Below are 23879 nucleotides of genomic sequence, written 5' to 3' on the forward strand. Positions count from 1 at the left end.
AGCAAATGACTGCATTTTTCACTTTACATATAATGAATTTTTCAAAACATTTCATAACAACAGAAGTCAAAGCGACTGGTCGCAGGTCATTATTTTCCTTGCAGCTAGCCTTCTTAGGAACAGGAATAATGATAGCATCTTTCCAGATGGACGGAACAGTGTGAGAGTCCAGAGACTTCTGGAAGATAGGACACCAGGCCTCAGCCAGCTCCTTGCTGCAGGACTTTAGCATGAGCCCAGAGATGCCATCCGGTCCAGAGGCCTTCCTAGGGCGGGTGTTAGAGAACAGTCTCTGTACCTCGCGCTGCTCGATGGTGATACCTGCTTCCAACGCAGGCAGCGTCTGAAGAGCCACTGTTTGCTCCAGCGAGAAGTCGGCAGTCTCAAACCTGGCATAAAAATGATTAAGTTCATTGGCTTTTTCACCCTCGTTTAAGACACTAAGGCACCTTTTAGATGGGGCCATGTTATGACTAGTGGATTGATGATTCACTTGCTTATTCAAATGTATTGATTGTAAGTTGCTTTCAAATTTTGATCTTACCCGTGTCGTACGTAGAAAAGCACGTCAACGTAGTGATTTATACAATTTCAACGTGAGTCGATTTGACTGTGGAAACGATCGTAACGATCTACCTTGCGTACGCACATTACCTACTGGTTATGCGAAGTTATTACAGGCATGTGAGCCGCACTGCCTACTGTAATTCATGCAAGTGGCTCGTAATAAAATTAACGATGTTGTTATCAGCCGAGAAAATGAGTTTAATTCAAGATTTAAAGGGAACTGATGTTTATGATTGCATTTCAGTCTTTCTTTACATCCCTCCGGAGCTGTCAAGGCAACGCCATCTCCCCTTCATGCCTATAGTGCGCTCCACAACGGACCTTGCCCGGCCATGCGCTAAATTATACTGGATTTTCTCCGGTGTCTGGAGGTTCGCAAAGGGAGTGAGCAGCCATATTTTCAATGTCACCTGATAAGAATAAGACCATTATATTATTACAGTATAAGCAGCATTCGAGTTGAGGGGGGATGGCATCCCCCCTGAAATAAAAACTGTCAAAATCATCCCCCTTCTAAAACTGCCATCCCCCCTTTCCATACCTTATGTCATTTTATCAATGAACGTGGTATTACTGCTATTTCAAGGTGTGAGGGGGCACGCACACATGCAATAACATTTTTACCAAGTTACTGACACTGAAGTCACTGACGCTGAGGGGATGCTAAAATTGTCCTCATATGATAAAATCCACCACCTCCCCTGATTTTCTTTTACAACTTGAGTACTGAGTATAAGCATTTGCCTGGTTAGTTGTCATGATCAAACGTTACAAATGCCACTTACCGAGAAGCCACCCTTCTCTGCCCTCTCCCGCTTCCAGACGAACGCCTACCCTATATTATAGGACTTGGCTTAATTCAGCCGCTATAATTGAGCCGCTATCACAGGGCGTTAATACCAACCTCATTCACCTGCGTTCATTTGACCTGCGTTGGTATTTATAGAAGGAAGCACTTACACAATTTTAAACAAGCACAGCCCGTTTTATAAATAATGCTTACGTCCGTTTAGAAAAATGTGCTTACGGTATGATGTTCAAGTACTTTTTTTGATAAATGAGGCCCTAGGTCACTGACACGTACCTGTTTTTTCCATCTGCGCAATATTGCTAAACTTGGGTCTGTGGTATCCCACACGGAGTTGGAAATGATCGTTCACGCTTTTGTATCATCCTGATTGGACTATTGCAATTCCCTGTTCACCTGCCTCGACGCATCCACCCTGGGCCGGCTACAAATGGTCCAACATGCAGCTGCAAGGCTGTTGACTAGGTCCAGAAAGTCATGTCATATTACTCCCATCGTAGCGTCCCTACACTGGCTCCCCATCAAATTTAGAATTCAATTCAAGGTTATGGTCATCACTTACAGAGCCCTTCATGGTCAGGTACCTGCATACATCTGTGACCTACTGCGTCCTGACAGCCCCAGTAGGTCTCTCAGGTCCTCTGCAAGGGCTTATTGGTTGTCCCCCATGCCAGATTAAAAACCAAGGGTGATGGAGCATTCCAAACCGTGGCTCCCAAACTTTGGAATGCTCTTCCTTTGGATCTTCGATCAGCGGTCTCGGTCGAGGCTTTTAAAAAACAGATCAAGACTGTCCTGTATAGATACATATAATATTCTTATATATGTAAAGCACTTTGTGACCCCTGGTCTGGGATAGGTGCTATAGAAATACATTTTACTTACTTACTTACATATTTTGCAGATGATAGTCTCTGATCTCCTAAAGAGTGTTCCTGATCTGTGAGACAGTTATTTTGAGGGTTTTCTTAATTATGGTGAGCAGTCATCCACTGTAGAAGCCTTCCTTGGCCCAGTCCTTTTAAATTGTAAGCTCACCAGTGTTTTTTTTTTTCTTTTTCTTTTTAATTATGTTTTAAACGGTTGATTTTGGCAAGCCTAAGGTTTTGGCTAAGTTTCTGAATGTGTATACAAAGTGTTCTAATTTCTAAATGGGAAAATCAATCTGTACACAGATCCCATGATAAATTAGCCACGCCCCCTTTGAACGTTCTCTGTAACTAAGCAACTGCAAGAGAGGCTCACAAACGTTTCATAGTATTGGTTTATTATTTCAAGGTTTTCAGAGGAATGGTTGGCATTCTGCAAATTTCCTGTGGAAAGTTCTCCGCTCCTTGGTGGAATGTAACCACACACACCCTCTAACATGAGGCTCAACTTTGCCAATAACACAAACTCTGTGTCCAGGTTAGAGAAGAAACAGTATGGTTATGTTTTTGCTCCCGTTATGTGGGACTGTTGTGATGCACATTCTGTAGTGTATCTGTGAGACGATGTGTAAGTGCGTGTGCGAGTGTGTGTGTGTGTGTGTGTGTGTGTGTGTGTGTGTGTGTGTGTGTGTGTTTGTGTTTCTGTATGTGCACCCATTAGCAAAAGTGTTTCTGTGTATTTTGCTCATCTCTCCTTCAGGATCTGCAGCGTATCCTCTCCGTAGCGTGGGGCGCTGTGTCCAGTCTCAATGGCCTCACAGTCGTCTGTGAGATACACAAGGTCCTGCAGGGAAGCACACAAGCACACAGGCCAGTCAAACTCACAACCATCTTGAGCTACAGAACATGGGTGAGCAGCAGACTTGGGTCAAACGCATGCAAAACATTGGTATGCTTGACTTTGTTTGGCCGATGATGGCACCATGATCCCAGCAGCTATCAAACACCCTCAAATACCTTTAAGATCGAGGTCTATTATGTACACACATACCCGATAACAAACTCTGTGGATGATGGTGTACAGGTTCCTGACTTTGTGCTTCAGCAAGACGATCCTGGGGAGCTTTCTGCAGCGCTGGGAGGGGAGGTTTTCTAATACATACAGGGTGTCCCGCAGCTTGGGCATCATGCAGGAATTCTATGAAGAGATAATAGTGACTTTATGAGACTGAACACATTTGCAGTTATTTATCTTTTGTATGTTACACATAAACAATATATTGCACTCTGTAGGCTAATATAAATGTGTTGGTTTCTTGGATTCTGTGAACTTACGTGCACATCGAGAAACATCTTGGGCAGAAACTCAACGCAAGGTTTCTGCAACAATAAAACATTTATAAGGAAACGTCACTTGGAAGATTAACATAATCCGTTTTACGACGTCAACTGTAAAAGGGCTCACCGTGCGATGGTAGTTGTGTAATATTTCCAATAAATGCATTATTTGTTTGCTCAAACCGAGAACTCTGGAATAGCAGGTCGGAGGTGCACTGTCTGCCAGCAATATAAAACTAAAACACACAAAAGTTGCCAGTCCAAGCTTCATGTCGGCTTTAAAAGTCCACTGCCCCTGCGCCGGGTAGACACGACTATTATGAGAGGCAAGAGAGTGTCGAAGACTTTGACAGTGTGGAGGTTCTTGTATGCCGTTTTTAGCCAGGGGTGAGAAAAAAACCGGTGATGACGTTGTGGAACCAGTAAAAGCACAACTTGAGGAGAATCGGGGAAAACATTTCGCGCTCCAATGCATTTTAGAGCACGTGAATGCTCAGCTTTATGCCAGTCACCTAAAACCAAATCCAGATGTTCCTTCTCGGTACCACAACATTCTGTCATGCTGGCCTCGGAAGTCCAATCGTTAGCACGTGTCTCCGTGAACATATTTAGTTATATCAATGTTATATTAGTGAATAAAGTATTGTGAACAGTTAAACCTACCGTGGCTGCTTTTTCTTGTGTACATTGGATGTAAACATGAAATGCTTTTTCTTTTCATCATAATAATGTGAAAAGCTCTTTAACAAATTCTACAAATTGTATTTAATTTACAAATGATAGTCTAGGTAATGACTAACTGTAATGTACTGTATTCACTGGCTGGATAATATAATATAACATTATCTAATGTTAATCACCTTATCAATAACAAAGTTGTAATAACAACTGAATTATGTAATAATTGTATAAAGCACTAATAAGAAGGGCGTGTGTGTGTGTGTTTGAGTGTGTGTATGTGTTTGAGTGTGTGTATGTGTTTGAGTGTGTGTGTGTGTGTGTGAGAGAGAGAGAGAGAGAGAGAGAGAGAGAGAGAGAGAGAGAGAGAGAGAGAGAGAGAGAGAGAGAGAGAGAGAGACTTAAATGAAACAAAACATAATGACAGTGATTTTGGTTAGTTAATACATTTCTAATTTAAGTAATCAATTAGTCACGTAATACATAATACATAATGTACATAATACATTATTACATTATAAAACATTTAAAAAAAACAGTTACCTGTTCAATTAGTTTATTATATTACCCGGCAAGTTATTACATTATCCAGTTTTATTACATGTAATAACAAACGTTATTACATTATCACAAGTGCTTTCATTATCTGGTGTTACAACATTATCCGTTGTTAAAAGCTTTTACAAAGACCTATTCTTTTTACACTACTTTAATTATTTTACATAAATGTCATTATGTAATCAATCAATTATGTATGATCATCTATTCATACAAAACAATGTTAAGTCCCATAAAAAAAGGCATACACATTTTAAATAAAGCTCCAAAGTAGATAGCCACGTGAATCAAGTGAAGCAGTCAAAACATGAAAGTGTTTTCAATGAAAATGGTGTCGCATACATCACACGTTTCAGAATGTCTCTTGATGAAGAAAACTACATAGAATAGGGGATACAATGAGGATGTTAGGTGTTGGGTAACACATTCTTACCTAGGATTCATTGGGCCAAAAAGTTGTCTGATCAACCACTTAACAACCACTTCCCTTCACAGATACTACTGTGCCAGGCTACGTTAACTCAAACTAATGTACCAACAATATACCTCTGCTGCATCTACTAAAGTGGGCTTCTACTGTCTCTTCTTGCCAGGTTGCCATGGTGAATATATGGTACATCATGTATTTGTCAAGATGTGTAAATCATTGGTTATACAAAATAATATTTGAAATAACCCAGCTGCCTGTACTTGTAGACAAAGCCTTTATACAAAAGTGAACAGTACACATCACCTGCTTTAACTAAATAACACCAATTGCTACATACACCTACATACATTTGCTACATATTGTACAGTACCTGTACTATAACTAAATACTTTGGTTGCATTCTGCCTGGTCATCATTGTTTATATGACATCACTGAGTTCAATGACATCAGGGCTGATCTGTGGGGGCCACAGTGCCCTTCTTCAGGTTCAGGAAGTTCCTCTTCTTCCTCTTCCTGTTGTTGGCCACCGTAGGGTCCTGTGGCTCTGTGGGGAAGCGGAACACAAACAGCCTCTCTCCAGTAGTGGGAATATCCATTATTGCACTGGCAGAACCAGAAGTGGTCAGTGCTGCTGGTGAGTTGAACAGCGTCTCATCCACCACCTCTACCGCTGCTCCTGCTGCGAGGTCTGAGACGGTCATTCCAGTCACCGCTGGCTGGCGGGTGGGTTGTTGTGAAGTAGAGGGTAGAGCGCCCTCCCTTCCCTTCTCCTGGACCGATACTTGCATGGTGTCACTGGGAGCCTCAGGTAGGGCGTTGAGGAACAGCTTCTCCAGTAGTGTCTGCCTCTTTGCTGTGAGCCTGAGAAACAGGGAGCATCTTTGTTAGCCTTATATTCAAAGTCAAAGACGCTTACCTCATGCACTACTCTTTATTAAGGCCACCTCATATTCACATATATTCAGCCGCGTAGTGGTGTCATTTTTGTCGACAAAGGGGGACGTGGGGCTGCGCGTAGCTCCCAGGTACAAAGGAAATGTGTGACTTGTGCCCTGATATCTCTGTGCTTGGTGACAGCGTCATGTTAGGACACATTTGTTTTTCCAGATGTAAGATGCGTGCCAGCTGACAGACGGCTCTTTGCTGAGTAGCCTAGGCTGGTGTATGACTTTAGAGCACAACTTCGAACTCAAGAATGCACTTCATTGCAAAAAAATAGCTCAAGTTGAGGGACGCACTGAGACTATAGATACTCACGGCATAACGCTTTCACATTGGCCACACCTCTCTACTGAGATACGGAAGTGCATTTTCCAATGAAGGTTTCCAATGTGTTTTCCATTGCGGTACAACTGTCTTTTAACTATGATACTATTTTCACAATGACTGCCCAAACTCATGAAAAGGTTTATTGAAACATAAAATAACAACAACAGTGAATGTCGAAAGTAGCCTATTGCTATTAGTAGTGAGGGGCGACTTGACTTCAGATTTCCAGGATATGAATGCTTCCGGCGTGAGTACCTACAGTTGAAGTCGGAAGTCTACATACACCATAGCCAAATACATTAAAACTCAGTTTTTCACAATTCCTGACATTTAATCCTAGTAAACATTCCCTGTCTTTGGTCAGTTAGGATCAATAGTTTATTGTAAGAATGTGAAATGTCAGAATACTAGGAGAGAATGATAAATGTTTTGCTTTTATTTCTTTCATCACATTCCCAGTGGGTCAGAAGTTAACATACACTTAGGGTGTGTTCTCACTAGAACATTTGCTTCACTTGAAACGGAGTTTAGGATAAAGTTTGCTTTGCTCTGCGTCGTTTGGAGCTGTGAGAACGCTTATTCGAAGTCGCTCCCACAGCAAAGAACCAACGGATGCTCCGCTTGAAAAGGGTGTTTTCGCTTCGGTTAGAAACAACGCATCCATCACTTTGCTTCGCTTCGCTTTTGGTGAGAACGCTGCTTGAGGCAGTCCATAGGAAAACAACAGCGCACGCGTGTTTATCTGGATAAGAGCGGAACAAAGGGCAATTCTAAATTTTTCTGACCATTCAACTACCACGTCTGTTGCTTCGATTGCGTATGTTACTTAGTTTACATGAAGGGCTGTGAGAACACAAATCAGAGAAATTATTTATGCAACAATGTTGCGAACTCATCCACTTGCTCCGGGTCTCGATTCAGACTTTCATGTGAGAACATGACCTTAGTTAGTATTTGGTAGAATTGTCTTTAAATTGGGTCAAATGTTCGGGTAGCCTTCCACAAGCTTCCCACAATAAATTGGTGGAATTTTGGCTCATTCCTCCTGACAGAACTGGTGTAACTGAGTCAGGCTTGTAGGCCTCCTTGCTCGCGCACGCTTTTTCAGTCCTGCCCACAGATTTTCGATAGGATTGAGGTCAGGGCTTTGTGATGGCCACTCCAATACCTTGACTTTGTTGTCCTTAACACTAGAACAGCCGTGGGTGGGGTCATCATGGGGACCCTGTGAGTAAAAAAAGAATTCTACCTTTGTACTCGATCAAATTTCAGAACCCTCCTTTCATGACTTTTCCTAGATATGTGCGTTCTACCACCCAGTATCCTTACATTTTCAAAATCTAGCTAGTAAAAAGCGATTTTGCAGTATTTCTGTGCGTTTCTGTGTGTTTGCTCTAGTATTTGGCTACCATCTTTTTTTTTCCAAGTCTGCAATTCTCTTCAATATCAGCAGAGGTCGCAGGGGGACACTAAGAAGTGAATAAGATGTGTTTATGCTACAAATATCAATCATATTCACTGAATCTAATTCACCTGCCGGTGACTCCGGGGTTCGGGGTAGAGGGGGCTGGTCGCTCCGCTAGTAGCAGGCGGGCGCGTCATGTCGCGTTGGCTGCCTGCCCCGTACTGATATCTGTCCCTCTCCTTTTCTGTCCTTCCCCTGGCCGCGTCGCAGGTGTGCTTCATCGTTGAAACGAGCCCGCGCCCAGCGGGACACCAACCTGTCCCACTAAAAGGGATGACTGAGTCCACCCTTCTGCTCTCCATAAAAGAGAGTTCTGCATTAGACGCCAGGAGGTGAATTTAAGTTGGACTATATCTATTCCTTTAATTGAAACTCCTTTTTCTAATTAAATACGCCCGGTGGGCTGAATTGCAACTCTTTCTCCGTGTGGTCTCCTGCCTGTGTGGTGTGTATTTACCTGGTCATACGTGGTGGTCACCACAACACACACGCACACACCTTGGCAGGGGGCTCACAAAAAAGTCTCTGCCGCCCTTTGGTGGTCAGAGGAACCATGATACTCCCTGTAGTTTTATAATTTTCCTTATATATGCTATATATGCTATCACTTTCTGCTTATGTCTACTTCTACAGGCCTCCATGAATGAGGCACATTGAACAAATATTCAGATAACATGTTGAAGGTTGTACGCTGTCCAGTGTGCCAGCGCGCGTTACGTTCTCTTGCTATATCAGGGCCCAACATTAAGGCTTGTCCGCTTGTCCGGGACAAGTACATTTTATGTTCGGACAAGTGGACTTCCTCCTGCAGTTGTCCGATGGACAAGTCAAAACAAAAAAAGAAATCAATATGTATTAATATCTGCAAAACATTAATTCCTCCTTCCGATCTGAATAGTAAAAAAAAATATTACAAGCAAAGCGATGCCGCACCTCATTCTCACTGAGGCTATTTCAGTCTCTCGTAGTTCGTTATCGTCAATGTTATAGAGCAGCCTTTCTCAAAGTGTGGTCCGCCAGTGCCCCTTAGTGGTCCGCGACGGCCACGAGTAAATTGTGATAATTTTACAGTAGCCTAATCCAGAGGTTCCCAAACTTTTTTTAACCAAGGCACCCCTGAAGCTTTCCCCCTTCTCCAAGGCACCCCAACTCTACGAAGATTTAAAAAATGCCTCGGAGCTTAAACTAAAAACAATACACGATGAATTGGTTTGAAAATGTGTTTTTATATATAATACATAAGTATTGCCCCAATGAATTTTAACAAGATAATAAAAGTCATAAATGAACTGTAATGGATGGGCAAGAATGCATAGGTCAGTCAAACTATCGCTAAATTAAATAAAATTGTGGCCCTCAAGGATTGTACAATATGGGAGGAGACTCAGAGGGAATTCTTCACACAAATAAAATATCAAAGGCCTGTATAATCAATCAATGGAACAATGCTTTTTTTTGGGCTTAAAATAATGCCATAAAATGTAATTCTCATTTCAATGCTCATTCTGAGATTATTATTTCACATCTGAACCAAACGGGTAACTCACAACTATAATAATTTAACAATAATAATCATGACAGAATTGTAAAAATTGAGAGAAATACAAAACAAAGAAATATGTTGTGCGCATTAGTGGGACACATGCGCCTGCTTTTGGGAGCAGAGTCTCTTTATGCGGGGAGAGATAGTGGACAGCGCGACACGCAGGTCCTGTTCCACTGACAGTCGCGTGCGTGTCTTGTTCTTGACGTATGCTAGAGAAGAAAAAGCCAGCTCGCACAAGTAGGAGGTTGGGAAGGGTAAAAGCACCTTGATGGCGCTCTCTGAGAGAGATGGATATTCATGTCCCACAAGCAGTCAAAACCTATCCAAACCTAGCTCACCATGTTTGAGCTTCAGTGTGCGGTCCATAATGAGCTCTGCCAGTTCATCTTGAGCTTTGCTGCTCAAACTAGCGGCTGATGCTGATGAGAGGGGGTTGAACGGATCCCGGAGCCAGTCGAAGTCTTCGTTCATTGGAGGGAAATAGGACTCAAATCTCTCCTCCAGCATACGTAGGTGCGCAGCGATCACATTCAAGGAAGACGCTGACTTGTGTGCTGCGTCATTGGCCGTCAACGTAAACATTTCAATGTTTTTCTTGGCCACCCCGTCTTGCCACCGTCTCAATTTGGATCGGAATCCGTTCAGTTTGTCTGTCGCTGTCAGGATATTCTCAGCCTTCCCTTGCATTTTTATGTTGAGGTCATTAAGGTGGCTGAAAATATCTGCCAGATAAGCAAGCTTAATCCACCACGATTCATCTTCCAATTGTTCTTTGTATGGCAAGTCGTGCTCACTGACAAAAGTTATCAGTTCATCTCGGAGCTCATAGACACGGGATAACACCTTGCCCCGCGACAGCCAGCGGACCTCTGTGTGTAATAAGAGCCCCTCATGCTCGGACCCCATCTCATTGCACAATGTGCTGAACAGCCGTGACTTCAGCGGGCGTGATTTTACATAATTAACCATTTTCACCGCTTGGTCCAAGACTTCAGTGAGGAGTAGTTAGTTAGTAACTAGTAGGCCTAGTTAGTAAATTAATATCTTTCAAATCTGAGAAATATATCTTTTATTTGCTTATGAACTCCATTGCACATGTAATAAACAAACGTTTATTAATGTATTATTATTATAATTTTATATTAAAAAATTATTTTATTTTATTTTATTTTTTATTTTTTTTACGAGCAGATTTGGCGGCACCCACTTTGGGAACCTCTGGCCTAATCTATTAACAAGCCTACAGGCAAGATCATGGAGCGGTGGTTTATAGGCTACACGGCAGCGGATTTGACTGAAACAGCGATGATCTGATATCGTTTTTAGACCTCTTTGGATATCATTTTAGACCTATTCGCGACACCATAGCTTTTTGTCATCCTCGAGGTGATGAAATTAGGGATTTCACTGCCATACAGATTAATTACCGCGTAAATAGATGTGGTTGGACTGATTTCCTTGCAGGATCTAATTTTTAAGACCTAGCACCTCATATAAATTGGATTGCTGGATTTTAGACTTTAAGGCTTTTTAAGACCAGTGTGGGAACCCTGTATTTAGTTAGGTGGTCCGCAAGTTTCTTTTTATTGGGTAAGTGGTCCTTGGTCTGAACATTTTTGAGAAACACTGTTATAGAGTAGTTCATTCATAGTTCGTAAATTCGCTCAGAGCGCACACTGCGTTCAACGTCATAAAGAGACCAAGTAATTTGATTGGACAAAAGGCATTCCATGAGTGCTGATCAGATTCCAGAGCGAGTTTACGAACGCAGCCATAGTATAGCCTACGTTGTGGGTCTCCTGTCACTAGTGCCATTCGCGTGAACGCGTATTCGCTTCTTCTCAATGCCGCTTATTTTCATGTAGTTCGATACGATCGTATATTTTAGGTTTGAAGTTTTAAGACCAGCACATCGCAATGCGAACTTCAGAGTGACACTAATGATAGATTTCTCTATAGAGATTAGATAGATTTGAATATAGGATACTATGCAAAAGCTAGCAAATAAGATTGCTTCCATTGGGGAGGGACTATAGTTACAAACATTTATTGTAAATATTCCTAGATATTCATCCCTTTTGTGGCCAATCTTAATCTAAAAGGGTTAGGGTTAGGGTAATCACTGATTACCCCATCGTAATAATTTGTAATAATTACAAAATATTGTTTAATGAATATATTTGAAAATTAAGGATACATCATTATCAAATCAATAGTAGTCAAATGTGTTATTTGCATACATATATATAATTTATATTTTCATATACTTTGAGCATTTGCTTGAGCCTGCTCTGGAGTGCTATATGGGTGTTTATTGAACACTACAGTATTTGAACCCTGGTCTGATGCTCACTCCTAACAAATGATTTTAATTTACTTTGTAGTGAACTACATCTTTTACACGCTCCAAGAGAGAGTAAGTAACTGCATTGGAAATGAAATAAAGAGAAGACCATGAAAATGTAACAAGAGAAGAAAAAGAGGAATAAAACTGAGAAAACACCCACCTATTACTCTCCTTATCCACGGTGCGGGTCGACATATTCCTGGCTACCATATCCTCCCTCAGTCTAACGAGGAGAGATCTCCTCGCTCCCCCTGGCCACCTGGTAAAAGAAAATAGCCAAAAGTCTATCCACAAGCAGATCCCGAAATGATGCATATTGTTCCACTTTAGTTTAGCTTTGTCTTCACCCTCCTTTCCTGACAAGACAACTCCAGGCCCAAGCGCACCTCATTTATATAAAAAAAATCACAAACCACACAGTCCACACAGTGACAGTTCATGTATCAGCGAGTGCAGATGGGGAGATATGATGAAAAATTTGGATTCTTTATTTTTCCCCACAGAGGGGGGATTCACTTTTGGCACTGGTGCTTGGCTCAAAGGCTGAGACCTTTGTGTTTCCAGCCATGTTTATAGACATTTATATGCACTGTTAATGGTGGTATTCCACACCAGACAGGGTCCTTCTCCAGACCTATTTTGGGCCCAAGCACTGGTGTTTCTTTTGGTGCGTTGTGTTTCCACCACCCAGGAGGATTCTTAACTGCAGCTGCAACCCAAAGCTTCCCCTTGGGGTTGCACAAACAGACAGAGGAAAACAGAAAAGTACACAGCCACACTCTATCGTTGAATTAAAACCTCCAAGATGTCCTACTTGTTTGTTGTGTTGTTCCTTCTTTTGCGGAAAATGTTAATGAACTCAGTATTCTGAATCCCGGCTAATGCACGCGCACGCTTTCCCCTCAAGTCTCCTATCGAGGGGATAGCATGCGCTTGCATTAGTATTTTGACTTGATTTCAACTTTGAGTTATGCCAAATAGTTCTCAATACTAAAAGTAAATGGATGTTTGTTTTATGTTTTTAGGTAAAATAATCAAGATAGGAAAGGCAGCTGTGAATTGTCAGTGTAAATTGCGATTGTTTTCTAGGAGAAAGGGAGATCGTTTTTTTTGTTGGATTGAAGTGTGCCATTGGTTTCACAATGCTATTGGGGCAGTATATTGATAAGCATGGGCAAGAGCGGGGGTTACAGCCAAGATGAGCCCTATGGGTGGGCTATGTCTGAGTTCAACAGTAACCCAAAGATGCTAAAGAACAAGAAGGGAAAGGCGGACACAGCATTACAAGCACTTCTTGTTTCTCACAAAAGGTTCAAGGCAAGAATATCTGAACTAGAGGGGGAAGATGGTGTACTTCAGAACAAGCTCATGGAAATTGATTAATTTCTCAGGACTCATCAATCAGAGGCTAACATTTCTACAGAGACATCTATAGACTATAGGAGAGTTCATTGTTGAGTTACTGTAGATGAGTTAGAGTTAGAGAATGCAAATGTATTGGGCTTCACTGGAAGACGCAGAAACAGAGAACCAGTGAGATGTTCTACTGGTTAGACAACCACATGGATGCTACTAGTCACATTGAGAAGAGAGACGAAGGAAAATAGAAGGCACAAGCCAATAGAGCAACGTGGTATTGAGGTGGACAGAACAGTCGTGTTCCCTGTGGCTCCAGATATTGGTGCATGTATAGCCTAGATTGTTTACCTCATGCTTTGGCCAGTAACCCTAACCCTTTGGTCAGTGTAATTCCACAGAAGGTGCAAGACCAAAGGAGAGGATAGGTGAGGTCAGGGTTAGGGTTAGGCTTATAACTTGGAGGTTTTGGTACTCCTTCAGTTGACTGAGAGAGGTTAGGTGAGGTCAGAATGGAGAGATGAGCAACCTCAGTGTTTCCTCTATATGCATTTATTCGTGGCGGGCCGCCACGAATGAATTTCCTCCGCCACTAATTGATTCAGACAGTCCACTTTGATTCAGGCTGCGCAGAAAGGCAGCGAGTTATTATGACCGGAGAACAGAAAAAAAGCAGATTGAAGCTAGATTTAGGCCGCTTCCAGACCTACATTTCGTTACGATTTAGGGCGTAGTTAGTTACAATATGTTACAATGTTGCAATTAACCTCGTCGTTTGTGTTCGCACTGCAATCGAGACTGAATCGCTCTCAACAGGCGCGCGGCGCGAGGCGACGCGCTTTCAAAACAGTTTTGTGATTGGTCCGAATTTAGCGGGACATTTGGATTTCTCTCTTCGCCCGTTGCCGGTCCCTTTAATCCCGTAAACGTATCCTAATCGAAAATGCAACATCATCAGCGACGACTGTGGGTTATTGCATTTACTGCTGTTCTCTGGTTCATGTTATTATACCAGTGCTCAGTATAGAGTATTTTAAATGAACATTCGTAATGTATGTCTCTGATGTTCATGGTCAATTAAATCAGCCTATTTTGTGAAACAAATAATGTTCCCGCTAATGGGTTAACCAAGCCTTCTCGCACCTAACGTGCAAGCACCTAGCTTCGAATTATTCATAGCAATATGTGCGGGGCAAAAATAATCTATTGCCTCTAAAATCACCATGAACAGAACGGCGGAGGTACGGGTAAGCAGGGCTCATGTTGGTGTCCTCAAAGGTAAGAGTTGGTTTTCTTTAACTCAACTGATAGCATTACCTTGCTGTTGTTGTTTACCGAATGCTCCATCTGACTGTCACACTGTGATTTTACTTGTGTAAACAGTTAATGAGTAACGTTAGCCGGTTTTGTGCGTGTACTCTCATGTAGGCCTACGTCATATTGATCTTTCTGTGTGTGTGTGTGTGTGTGTAATGCGCGTTCCGCATGTTCCGCTGCAGCTGTAGGATATATTGGTATTTGATCACCTTCTATATAAAATCACCTGCTCGGCTTTAATGACTTAACCGCTATTTAAGAAATTATAATTGTTGCCACCCTCTAGTTTTTGGTGAAATTACGTCTTTGTTTTGAGCGCCAGTGCGCGTTTTATGCACGTGCACGCGAAAAAAAAATCGAAAACAAAGATGAGCGCTCCGCCACTAATGTGAAAAATCCTGGAGGAAACACTGAACCTACTGTCTATCTTATGCATCCAGATTTTGGGACACTTTCAGCCTTTGCAGAGGGATACCAAATTTGACTCAATTCGGTTGTTAAGTCGTGATAATAATTCATTATATTTATATAGCGCTTTTCCGAGGCTCAAAGACGCTGACAATATGGGGAAAACGGGAAAGTGCTGTGTCGTTGTTGTATGAATAGATCCGAGTCTAAAAAATGATTGCACTGTCATTCTACCGCTGTAGTCCACTGCTACTCTGGTGCAGGGAATTTCTGGTTTGGACCCGGAGATTGCTAAACGTCACGTTTGACGTCAGACTTAACAACCGAATAGAACAAAGGGTTCAACACGACAAGAGCTGAGGGCAATTGACTTTAAGCTGATTCGTCTATTCTTCAGAGACTCCGACAGAGCTTTCTGTAAAGTGCATGGTATTGCGTTGCTGTATTGAAATAGAAATGTGCTGTATAGATAAACGTTTGACGTGATCCTCCTCACACAGTGTGGACGTGCTCAGCAGACGGAGGGAGGAGAGGCTGCTTGGAGCGCAGAGCGTCGAGGATGGACAGCAGCTCCGCCTCGGGGAGGGGGGGGAGGAGGAGGCGCAGGGCCTCCAGGAGGACATCCATGGACACCTGACTCTGCTTCACCAGCCTGGACGCAAACTCCAGATCCTGGGAAGGAGGGGATGAAGGAGCAGGGTGTAGGATGTTAGCTTTAAAAGGCTCTTATAGGATAGTAGGTTGTTGGCAGTACTCAAGTTGTAAAAGGAAATCAGGGGGGATGGTGGATTTTATCATATGGGGACAATTTTTGCATCCCTACAGCGTCAGTGACTTCAGTGTCTGTGACTTGGTAAACATGTCTGCATGTGTGCGTGCCCCCTCCTCGCCCACAGTATTTTACTCAATATGCGCACAACTAAATGTTGAAATAGCAGTAATGGATGGCAGTTTTAGAAGGGGGATGATTTTGACCGTTTTTATTTCAGGGGGGATGCCACTTAAAGCAACTTGACTTGAGTGCTGCTTGTTGGACCTAATGTTCCACTCATTTGGAGTATATTAGCCATATAGTAGTAGTCATATTTCCATCCATTCATTAGCTACATTCCCACTACAATATAATCTCCAAGCAAGCCAGGGAGTGCTAGCGCCAGAGAGGTTTGACACAGAGAGACTCAACAAGCAATTACTTCTTGCTCAGTGGGAGACTGGGGGTTTCCTCCATGATGGTTATATAACAGGAAGACATTGTTGTTAAGTCTCATGGTTTCTTTCAAACCTCTCTAGCACTGTCACACACTAACTCAACAGAAGAAAGCACGCTGGTGGACATTTGGCTTTAAGTCATTCTTGTCATACAGTGTCCTGAATGAAGCAAAGATTTTACATTTTAACCATTAAACTTGTATGTTTTTATCCAAAGCGATTTACAATTAGAGGTTACAAGGACAGTCTCCCTGGAGTAATTTAGGGCTAAGTGCCTTACTCAAGGGCACACTAGTGGTGTTCCCAGGTGGGATTTGAACTCATGACCACCTGTTCACCAGTCCAACTCACTATCCACTAGGCCAGGCGAGGTGCACAATAGGCTTTTAAGGGTGGGGAAGAAAGTGGAAGAGGGGGAAGAACAAAAGGGAGGAACGACTACCCCAAAGCACCCCAAAGCACTAGTCAACATTGAAGACTATTATCAGTTGATTAGTTGACCCAGGTTTGTAAGTGCTGGGCTGGAATGAAAGCCTTCACACACTAGCTCTCCATTGTATTCCACTCTATCATTGACATTGCTGGATGTGTTTCTGGATGACAGATCACCTGGTCACAGTTGGCGTACAGTCTCTTCAGCTCCAGCTGCTCCCTCAGATCCTCCATGGCCTGACTCCTGGCGTTGGACTCTTGCAATCTGGCAGACAGTTGAAGATAGAGTACTGAACGTGTACAATAGTGATGTAATGTTGGCCTCACAACATGAATTTCCATAACAAATGGACAATCAAATATGATATTGTATCATATTAGAAAGTTGTTGAAAAGAAAAACACTGCTCATGAACTGATATGTTCTCAAATGAAATCCCACCTCTCATTCATCAGACTGGTGACCTGGTCACATTTGTACAGGGCCTCTTGGAGAATGGTAGCCATTCTGCAGTCATGCTGCACATAGAACAGCCGCTCTTCGTCTCCCTCATCCTCCTCTTCCTCGTCAGAGTCTTCTGGGTCTCTGAGTGGGCTGTCCTGGGGCGGTCCCGACTCCAGACAGTCCATCTCAGCTCTCTCTCTCTGCAGCTGCAGGTCTGCTTCCTCCAAACCCTGTTTGGCAGAAGTAAAGGAATTGTGAAACATGGATATCTTAGTTATATGTCTCTTTGACACTTTGACACTCTACAAATCTGGACCTGACTTTTTGTTGTTGTTAATTTTTCAAGTATACAGTGGGGAAAATAAGTACGAACAGTCTATCATTTTAATGGTAGGTTCATTTTAACAGTGAGAGACAGAATATCAAAAGAAATACCAGAAAATCACATTAAATGCATTTTGAAAAGAAGTGTTTTGTTGAGTAAAATAAGTATTTAGAGAGGCTCCAACTAATTCAGAGAGGCTCCAACTAATTCACAATGTTTCTGCTAGGCTACTGACAGAAACTAAGAGGAGAGAGCACATCACTCCAGTCTTACTGCTCTGCACTGGCTCCCTGTATCGTTTAGAATTGACTTCAATGTCCTTTTAAGTTTGTGTTTAAAACACTAAATGGGCTGTGACCAGCCTACCTTACTGACTTGCTGACAACCTATACGCCCTCAAGACACTGAACCCCAAATTGCTCCCAATGAGCGGGCCGGCGCCTTGCATGGTAGCTTGCCGCCATTGGTGTGTGAATGTGTGTGTGAATCTGTGAATGAGAGGCTATTGTAAAGAGCTTTGGAATAAGGTCCTGTCCATTTAAATGCAATCCATCCCTCAAGAGCACTCAGGTGCTGCTGGCTTATTGAAGCTTACCATCAGAACCCAAAAGAAAGTTGGTGATGCTTCATTTATAAACTGTGGAATATGTTACCTCAAGAAATCAGGGAAGCAAGCTTAGTAAAAATCTGTTAGCGCCAGTTTAAAAACCCTTCAATTTAGCTTTTAATAAGCATTTTATCTATGTTGCTTTCTTTGTTGCTTTTATTGTTTTGATCAGTTATGTTTTAGTTGTCTTTAATCTGTTTTTATTATGTTTTCAATAATATTTTACTCATTTACTGTTATTCCTTGTATGTTTTTAATCTGTGCCCTCTGGTGGCCAAGACGAGGAACAAGAAATCCTCAGTGGTGACCCGCTCTACCAAAATAGTCGGAGGTGATCACAGAGTTACATGGTTTACTGAGATAGTGTGAGTGGGCAATATTTGCTCCAATCCATAATTGAAACCATAACTAGACATATTTTAATTAACAGAAGGTTAATTATATGAGCCTGTATCATCCTTAATATTTGAACATATTTGGAAGCGTGTATGTTTAATTAAAACTACATGACATGGTTAGTAGTCATAAACTTGATTGTGTAACCTACTGTTAAGATCTGCACGGAAGTTCTGCAAGCTACGTCCGTCACAGAGTTAGACCCATCTACAGAGTTAGTGAGTAGGCAATATCTGCTCCAATCAAACCCAAACTAGACATATTTTAATTAACAGAAGGTTTATTACGTGGGCCCGTACTGTCTTAATATTTGAACATATTTGGAAGTGTGTAAGTTTGATTAAAACTACATGACATGGCTAGTAGAATTTGACTGTAAACCAACAACTGTTAAAGGTTTTAGTGGACCACCTGATGTTAGCCATGACCAGATTATGTTTTCAATACTCTTTTACTAATTTACTGTTATTCCTTGTATGTTTTCTATTTTAATCGGTTACTTTTTCTTTCTTTTACATAGTATTGTAAGGCACTTTCAGCTGCACTCTTATGTATGAAATGTGCTATATAAAAGCTATATTGCTGATTAATTTAATGTTAACATTAAATTAATCAGAAATACACTCTATACATTGTTAATGTGGAAAATGACTATTCTAGCTGCAAACATCTGTTTTTTAATCGGATATCTACATAGGTGTATAGAGGCCCATTTCCAGCAACCGTCACTCCAGTGTTCTAATGGTACATGTGTTTGCTAATCGCGTTAAAAAGCTAATGGATGATTAGAAAAACCTTGAAAACCCTTGTGCAATTACGTTAGCACAGCTGAAAACGGTTTTGCTGGTTAGAGAAGCTATACAAATGGCCTTCCTTTGAGCTAGTTGAGTATCTGGAGCATCACATTTGTGGGTTCGATTATACTCTCAAAATGGCCAGAAACAGAGAACTTTCATATGAAACTCGACAGTCTATTCTTGTTCTTAGAAATGAAGGCTATTCCATGTGAGAAATTGCCAAGAAGCTGAACATTTCCTACAACGGTGTGTACTACTCCCTTCAGAGAACAGCACAAACAGGCTCTGACCAGAGTAGAAAGAGAAGTGGGAGGCCCCGGTGCACAACTGAGCAAGAAGACAAGTACATTAGAGTCTCTAGTTTGAGAAATAGATGCCTCACAGGTCCTGAACTGGCAGCTTCATTAAATGGTACCCGCAAAACGCCAGTGTCAACGTCTACAGTGAAGAGGCGACTCCGGGATGCTGGCCTTCTAGGCAGAGTGGCAAAGAAAAAGCCATATCTGACATTGGCCAATAAAAGGAAAAGATAAATATGGGCAAAAGAACACAGACATTGGACAGAGGAAGATTGGAAAAAAGTGTTATGGACAGACAAATTGAAGTTTGAGGTGTTTGGATCACACAGAAGAACATTTGTGAGACGCAGAACAAGTGAAAAGATGCTGGAAGAGTGCCTGACGCCATTCTGTCAAGCATGGTGGAGGTAATGTGATGGTCTGGGGCTGCTTTGGTGCTGGTAACGTGGGAGATTTATCCTACAACAGGACAATGACCCAAAGCACACCTCCAAATTATGCAAGAACTATGTAGGGAAGAATCAGGCAGCTAGTATTCTGTCTGTAATGGAGTGGCCAGCGGAGTCACCAGATCTCAACCCCATTGAGCTGTTGTGGGAGCAGCTTGATCGTATGGTACGCAAGAAGTGCCCATCAAGCCAATCCAACTTGTGGGAGGTGCTTCAGGAAGCGTGGGGTGAGATTTCTTCAGATTACCTCAACAAATTAACAGCTAGAATGCCAAAGGTCTGCAATGCTGTAATTGCTGCAAAGGGAGCATTCTTTGACGAAAGCAAAGTTTGAAGGACAAAATTATTATTTCAAATAAAAATCATTATTTCTAACCTTGTCAATGTCTTGACTATATTTTCTATTCATTTTGCAACTCATTTGATAAATAAAAGTGTGAGTTTTCATGGAAAACACAAAATTATCTGGGTGACCCCAAACTTTTGAACGGTAGTGTATACATCTGTTCATTCATGACATGTGCCTGATACTCAAATGTGTCCATCATCCAGCTGTTTCCTACCAGGCAGTGTTCCTGGATGCTCTTGGACATCTCCGCCCCTCCCAGGTTCCTGCAGGCCCGGAGCTCCTTGGTGAGGAGGCTCTGCAGGCTGAGCAGGGCTCTGGAGGTCTCCAGCACCTTGGTCCTCCTCTCCACCTTCTGGTAGTGGAGGGCAGCCATCTGGACGGCCAGGCTGTCCGCCTGGGTCTGCAGCTCAGCCTCTCTGTCGCTGCACATCTCCTCAAGCACCTGGACGTCAAGGAGAGACTGAGGGCTTTAGTTGTTAACACTAAGCACTCCTCCCTCTCCTTCCTCTCCTTCCTCTCCTCCATCTCTCTCATCAAGGACCTGGAGAGGGAGGCTGTCAACTGTCATGCTATGTGTGCATCCCTAGAAGCCGTACTGCCTATCCTGATATGACATTAACACCTGCAGAGTGGGTTAGGGTTAGGGCATTAACACCTGCAGAGTGGATTAGGGTTAGGGCATTAACACCTACAGAGTGGGTTAGGGATAGGGCATTAACACCTGCAGAGTGGGTTAGGGTTAGGGCATTAACACCTGCAGGGTGGGTTAGGGTTAGGGCATTAACACCTGCAGAGTGGGTTAGGGTTAGGGCATTAACACCTGCAGAGTGGGTTAGGGCATTAACACCTGCAGAGTGGTTAGGGTTAGGGCATTAACACCTGCAGAGTGGGTTAGGGTTAGGGCCCTCCTCCCTCCCACCATGGGACAGCAGCTGGTGAAACCGGGGACAAGTCGGCAGCTAATTTAATGTTCAGACTTTTAATGTTCAGACTTTTAATGTTCAGACTTTTATTCTGGCGACTCGTTCCTGGTCTCACCAGCTGCTGTCACATGTTCACTGTCTACCACACCTGCATGCTGTAGGGGAGGGCGAGGCCTCAGCTGTGGTTAGACCATACTATTCATACTAGGTATGACATAGATTTTGAGTATGCAGTGCGTTCACACTGTATAGTATGTGAAATTTGAGTATGCGAGAAATCTAGTATGGACACTAGATTATCCCGAATCTCTGAGTATGCGATGAGACCACACTATTCGACTACTCAATCCCCAAAATGCATTGCGGCCTGGAGACCAAAAGCTCGCAATAAACATCGTTTTTTGCACAGCTTTGAGTGTGCGGATGCTGCTTTTTTGCACTCTATTTGATACTCTTCAGCTGCAGCACCTCAGCTAAGTCTGATCACAGATGAGCGGTGGTATTTTCACTATTTGGGGAATTTACATTCTGGTGTAATTTATGTCATTTACATTGGTGAAATGCATTCTTAGACATGACTACGTCATCATGATTACAAAGATGCCACTTGAAATGCAAAAAAATCCAAGTTTATTCGTGTCCTACACACACGTTCGCCTAGTATTTGACTGCTTGTAGACAAACACGAATGATCCCAGTATTGTAGCTTCAGACGGACAGGTTGGTTTGTATTGTACTTGCTGTAGCAAGCCCACGATATGTTATTGCTCATATATATTTATTTGAATCATGTTCTTCTACCAACTGCTAAGACAACAATATAGTAAGCTAGTTACTTTAGCTAGCTAAAGATATTGGCCACCAAATAATTTTACTTGTTTAGCTAATATGTTCTGAATTATGTATGGTTACTTTTTCTCACAGCTTTTTCTTACAGCTTTTAGCCCATGGAGGTTTAAACATTGAGGATTTATAATCCCCACTGCCGGCCGGTGCAAAATGCTTTCTGGGATACTGAGATGCATACTGCAGTGTGCACGGTCGGCTGGTATTGGCATACTTATTATGAATTTAGCAGGCAGTATGCAGTATGCCATTTCGAACACAGCCTAAGCCTACTCTACCATGTGTCCCTCCATCTCTCCATCCCTCGCTCACCTTCTTCATGGCCGTGCTCTCCATCTCCTTCTCCTTTTCAAAGAGCTGGATCCTCTCCCCCAGACCCTTCTGGAAGAGCAGAACCTCAGACGGGTCTGGGTTCTGTCTGCTCTCTGGAGATTTCCCTTTGGACCTCATCTTCCTCTAAAAAAACACAAGATTGAGGAGAAATGAATGGTTGTGGTTTATTGCTGACATTGAAGTCTGCTATTTTTGGTGCATTCCTGTTTTATTTGCTATAGCAGAGTTCATGGAATAATTGACTAGACAAAAGAGAAGACCGACACTAGGCCATGCAACATTTGATCACCTTCACCAGTGGCATGCCAATGTTTACTGTGCAAGCCCAGTGTGCGATATTATGCTCTACACTTTGGCGTGGGTGGTGTGAGTCACCCCCATGTGTTCGGTAATGTTCGGTAACAGCATCTAGTTATAAAACATTCATAGAACATTACAAGACTTGTTATAAGCATGTATGACAGCATTAGAATTGTATCATCTTATAATGATCATGAGCTGTTATTATCAGGCCATTTTCTATCACCATATATCAGTTGAAGTCTTAGACATTATAAGGCCTATAATGAGTTATATGAAATGACGTGTACACACACACACACACACACACACACACACACACACACACACACACACACACACACACACACACACACACACACACAAATGTGATTTCTATATTGCCAGCACCTGTGACTTGCCACAGGTGAGTTTAAATACACATTAAAGGAGAATTACAAGCTTGAAATACAATAATTTCTTCCAATTTTGAATTTTGGCCAGGAGTTGGAGTTCTGTGTGGAATAATATCAGATTTGGCTTTTTTTCCTCTGCTTTTTTGTGTTGTTCCAATGCAAACAAAATAAATAAACGTGTGAATACCAAAGCATTTGTAATTGTAAAAATGTTCTGGGAGAAGTGGTGCATTAAGTGCAGGGCCAATATTTTGTGCCAATATTTTTGTCCATGACTGTTTATATAAGGTACCGCAGATCGTGACATTTTATACCTACTCGCAGATTACTTGGATGAGACGAACTCCTGAACTATCCCTGTATTCTGTCTAGTAACTGCTCCTGAACTATCCCTTTATTCTCTATAGTAACTGCTCCTGAACTATCCCTTTATTCTCTATAGTAACTGTCCTGAACTATCCCTTTATTCTCTCTAGTAACTGCTGCTGAACTATCCTTTATTCTCTATAGTAACTGCTACTGAACTATCTCTTTATTCTCTCTAGTAACTGTCCTGAACTATCCCTTTATTCTCTATAGTAACTGTCCTGAACTATCCCTTTATTCTCTATAGTAACTGTCCTGAACTATCCTTTATTCTCTATAGTAACTGCTGCTGAACTATCCCTTTATTCTCTATAGTAACTGCTGCTGAACTATCCCTTTATTCTCTATAGTAACTGCTCCTGAACTATCCCTTTATTCTCTATAGTAACTGCTCCTGAACTATCCCTTTATTCTCTATAGTAACTGCTGCTGAACTATCCCTTTATTCTCTA

General features: G+C 42.2%; 2 protein-coding genes across 2 annotated transcripts in view; both read right to left on the bottom strand.

Moving 5' to 3' along the window:
- Window positions 1-2989: 2989 nt before the first annotated feature.
- Window positions 2990-3853, bottom strand: cytl1 (cytokine like 1; the record flags this gene model as incomplete). The annotated part of the gene is made up of 4 exons (XM_080528021.1): window positions 2990-3088; window positions 3296-3442; window positions 3580-3624; window positions 3710-3853. The coding sequence occupies 4 exons, from the start codon at window positions 3851-3853 to the stop codon at window positions 2990-2992; spliced, it is 435 nt and encodes a 144-aa protein (XP_080384147.1).
- Window positions 3854-5583: 1730 nt separating this feature from the next.
- The window catches only part of LOC308155181 (limbin-like), a 48099-nt gene continuing 29803 nt past the window's right edge, over window positions 5584-23879 (bottom strand). The window contains exons 17-22 of the mRNA XM_080528437.1: window positions 22346-22489; window positions 20479-20706; window positions 17040-17272; window positions 16776-16863; window positions 15454-15629; window positions 5584-6110 (exon numbers count right to left, since the gene is read on the bottom strand). Coding sequence (XP_080384563.1) covers window positions 5696-6110; window positions 15454-15629; window positions 16776-16863; window positions 17040-17272; window positions 20479-20706; window positions 22346-22489 — 1284 coding nt within the window. The 3' untranslated portion in view covers window positions 5584-5695. The remainder of the gene's footprint in view (window positions 6111-15453; window positions 15630-16775; window positions 16864-17039; window positions 17273-20478; window positions 20707-22345; window positions 22490-23879) is intronic.

This window comes from Nansenia antarctica (genome assembly GCF_963989245.1).
Source record: "Nansenia antarctica genome assembly, chromosome: 4".
Lineage (NCBI taxonomy): Eukaryota > Metazoa > Chordata > Actinopteri > Argentiniformes > Microstomatidae > Nansenia > Nansenia antarctica.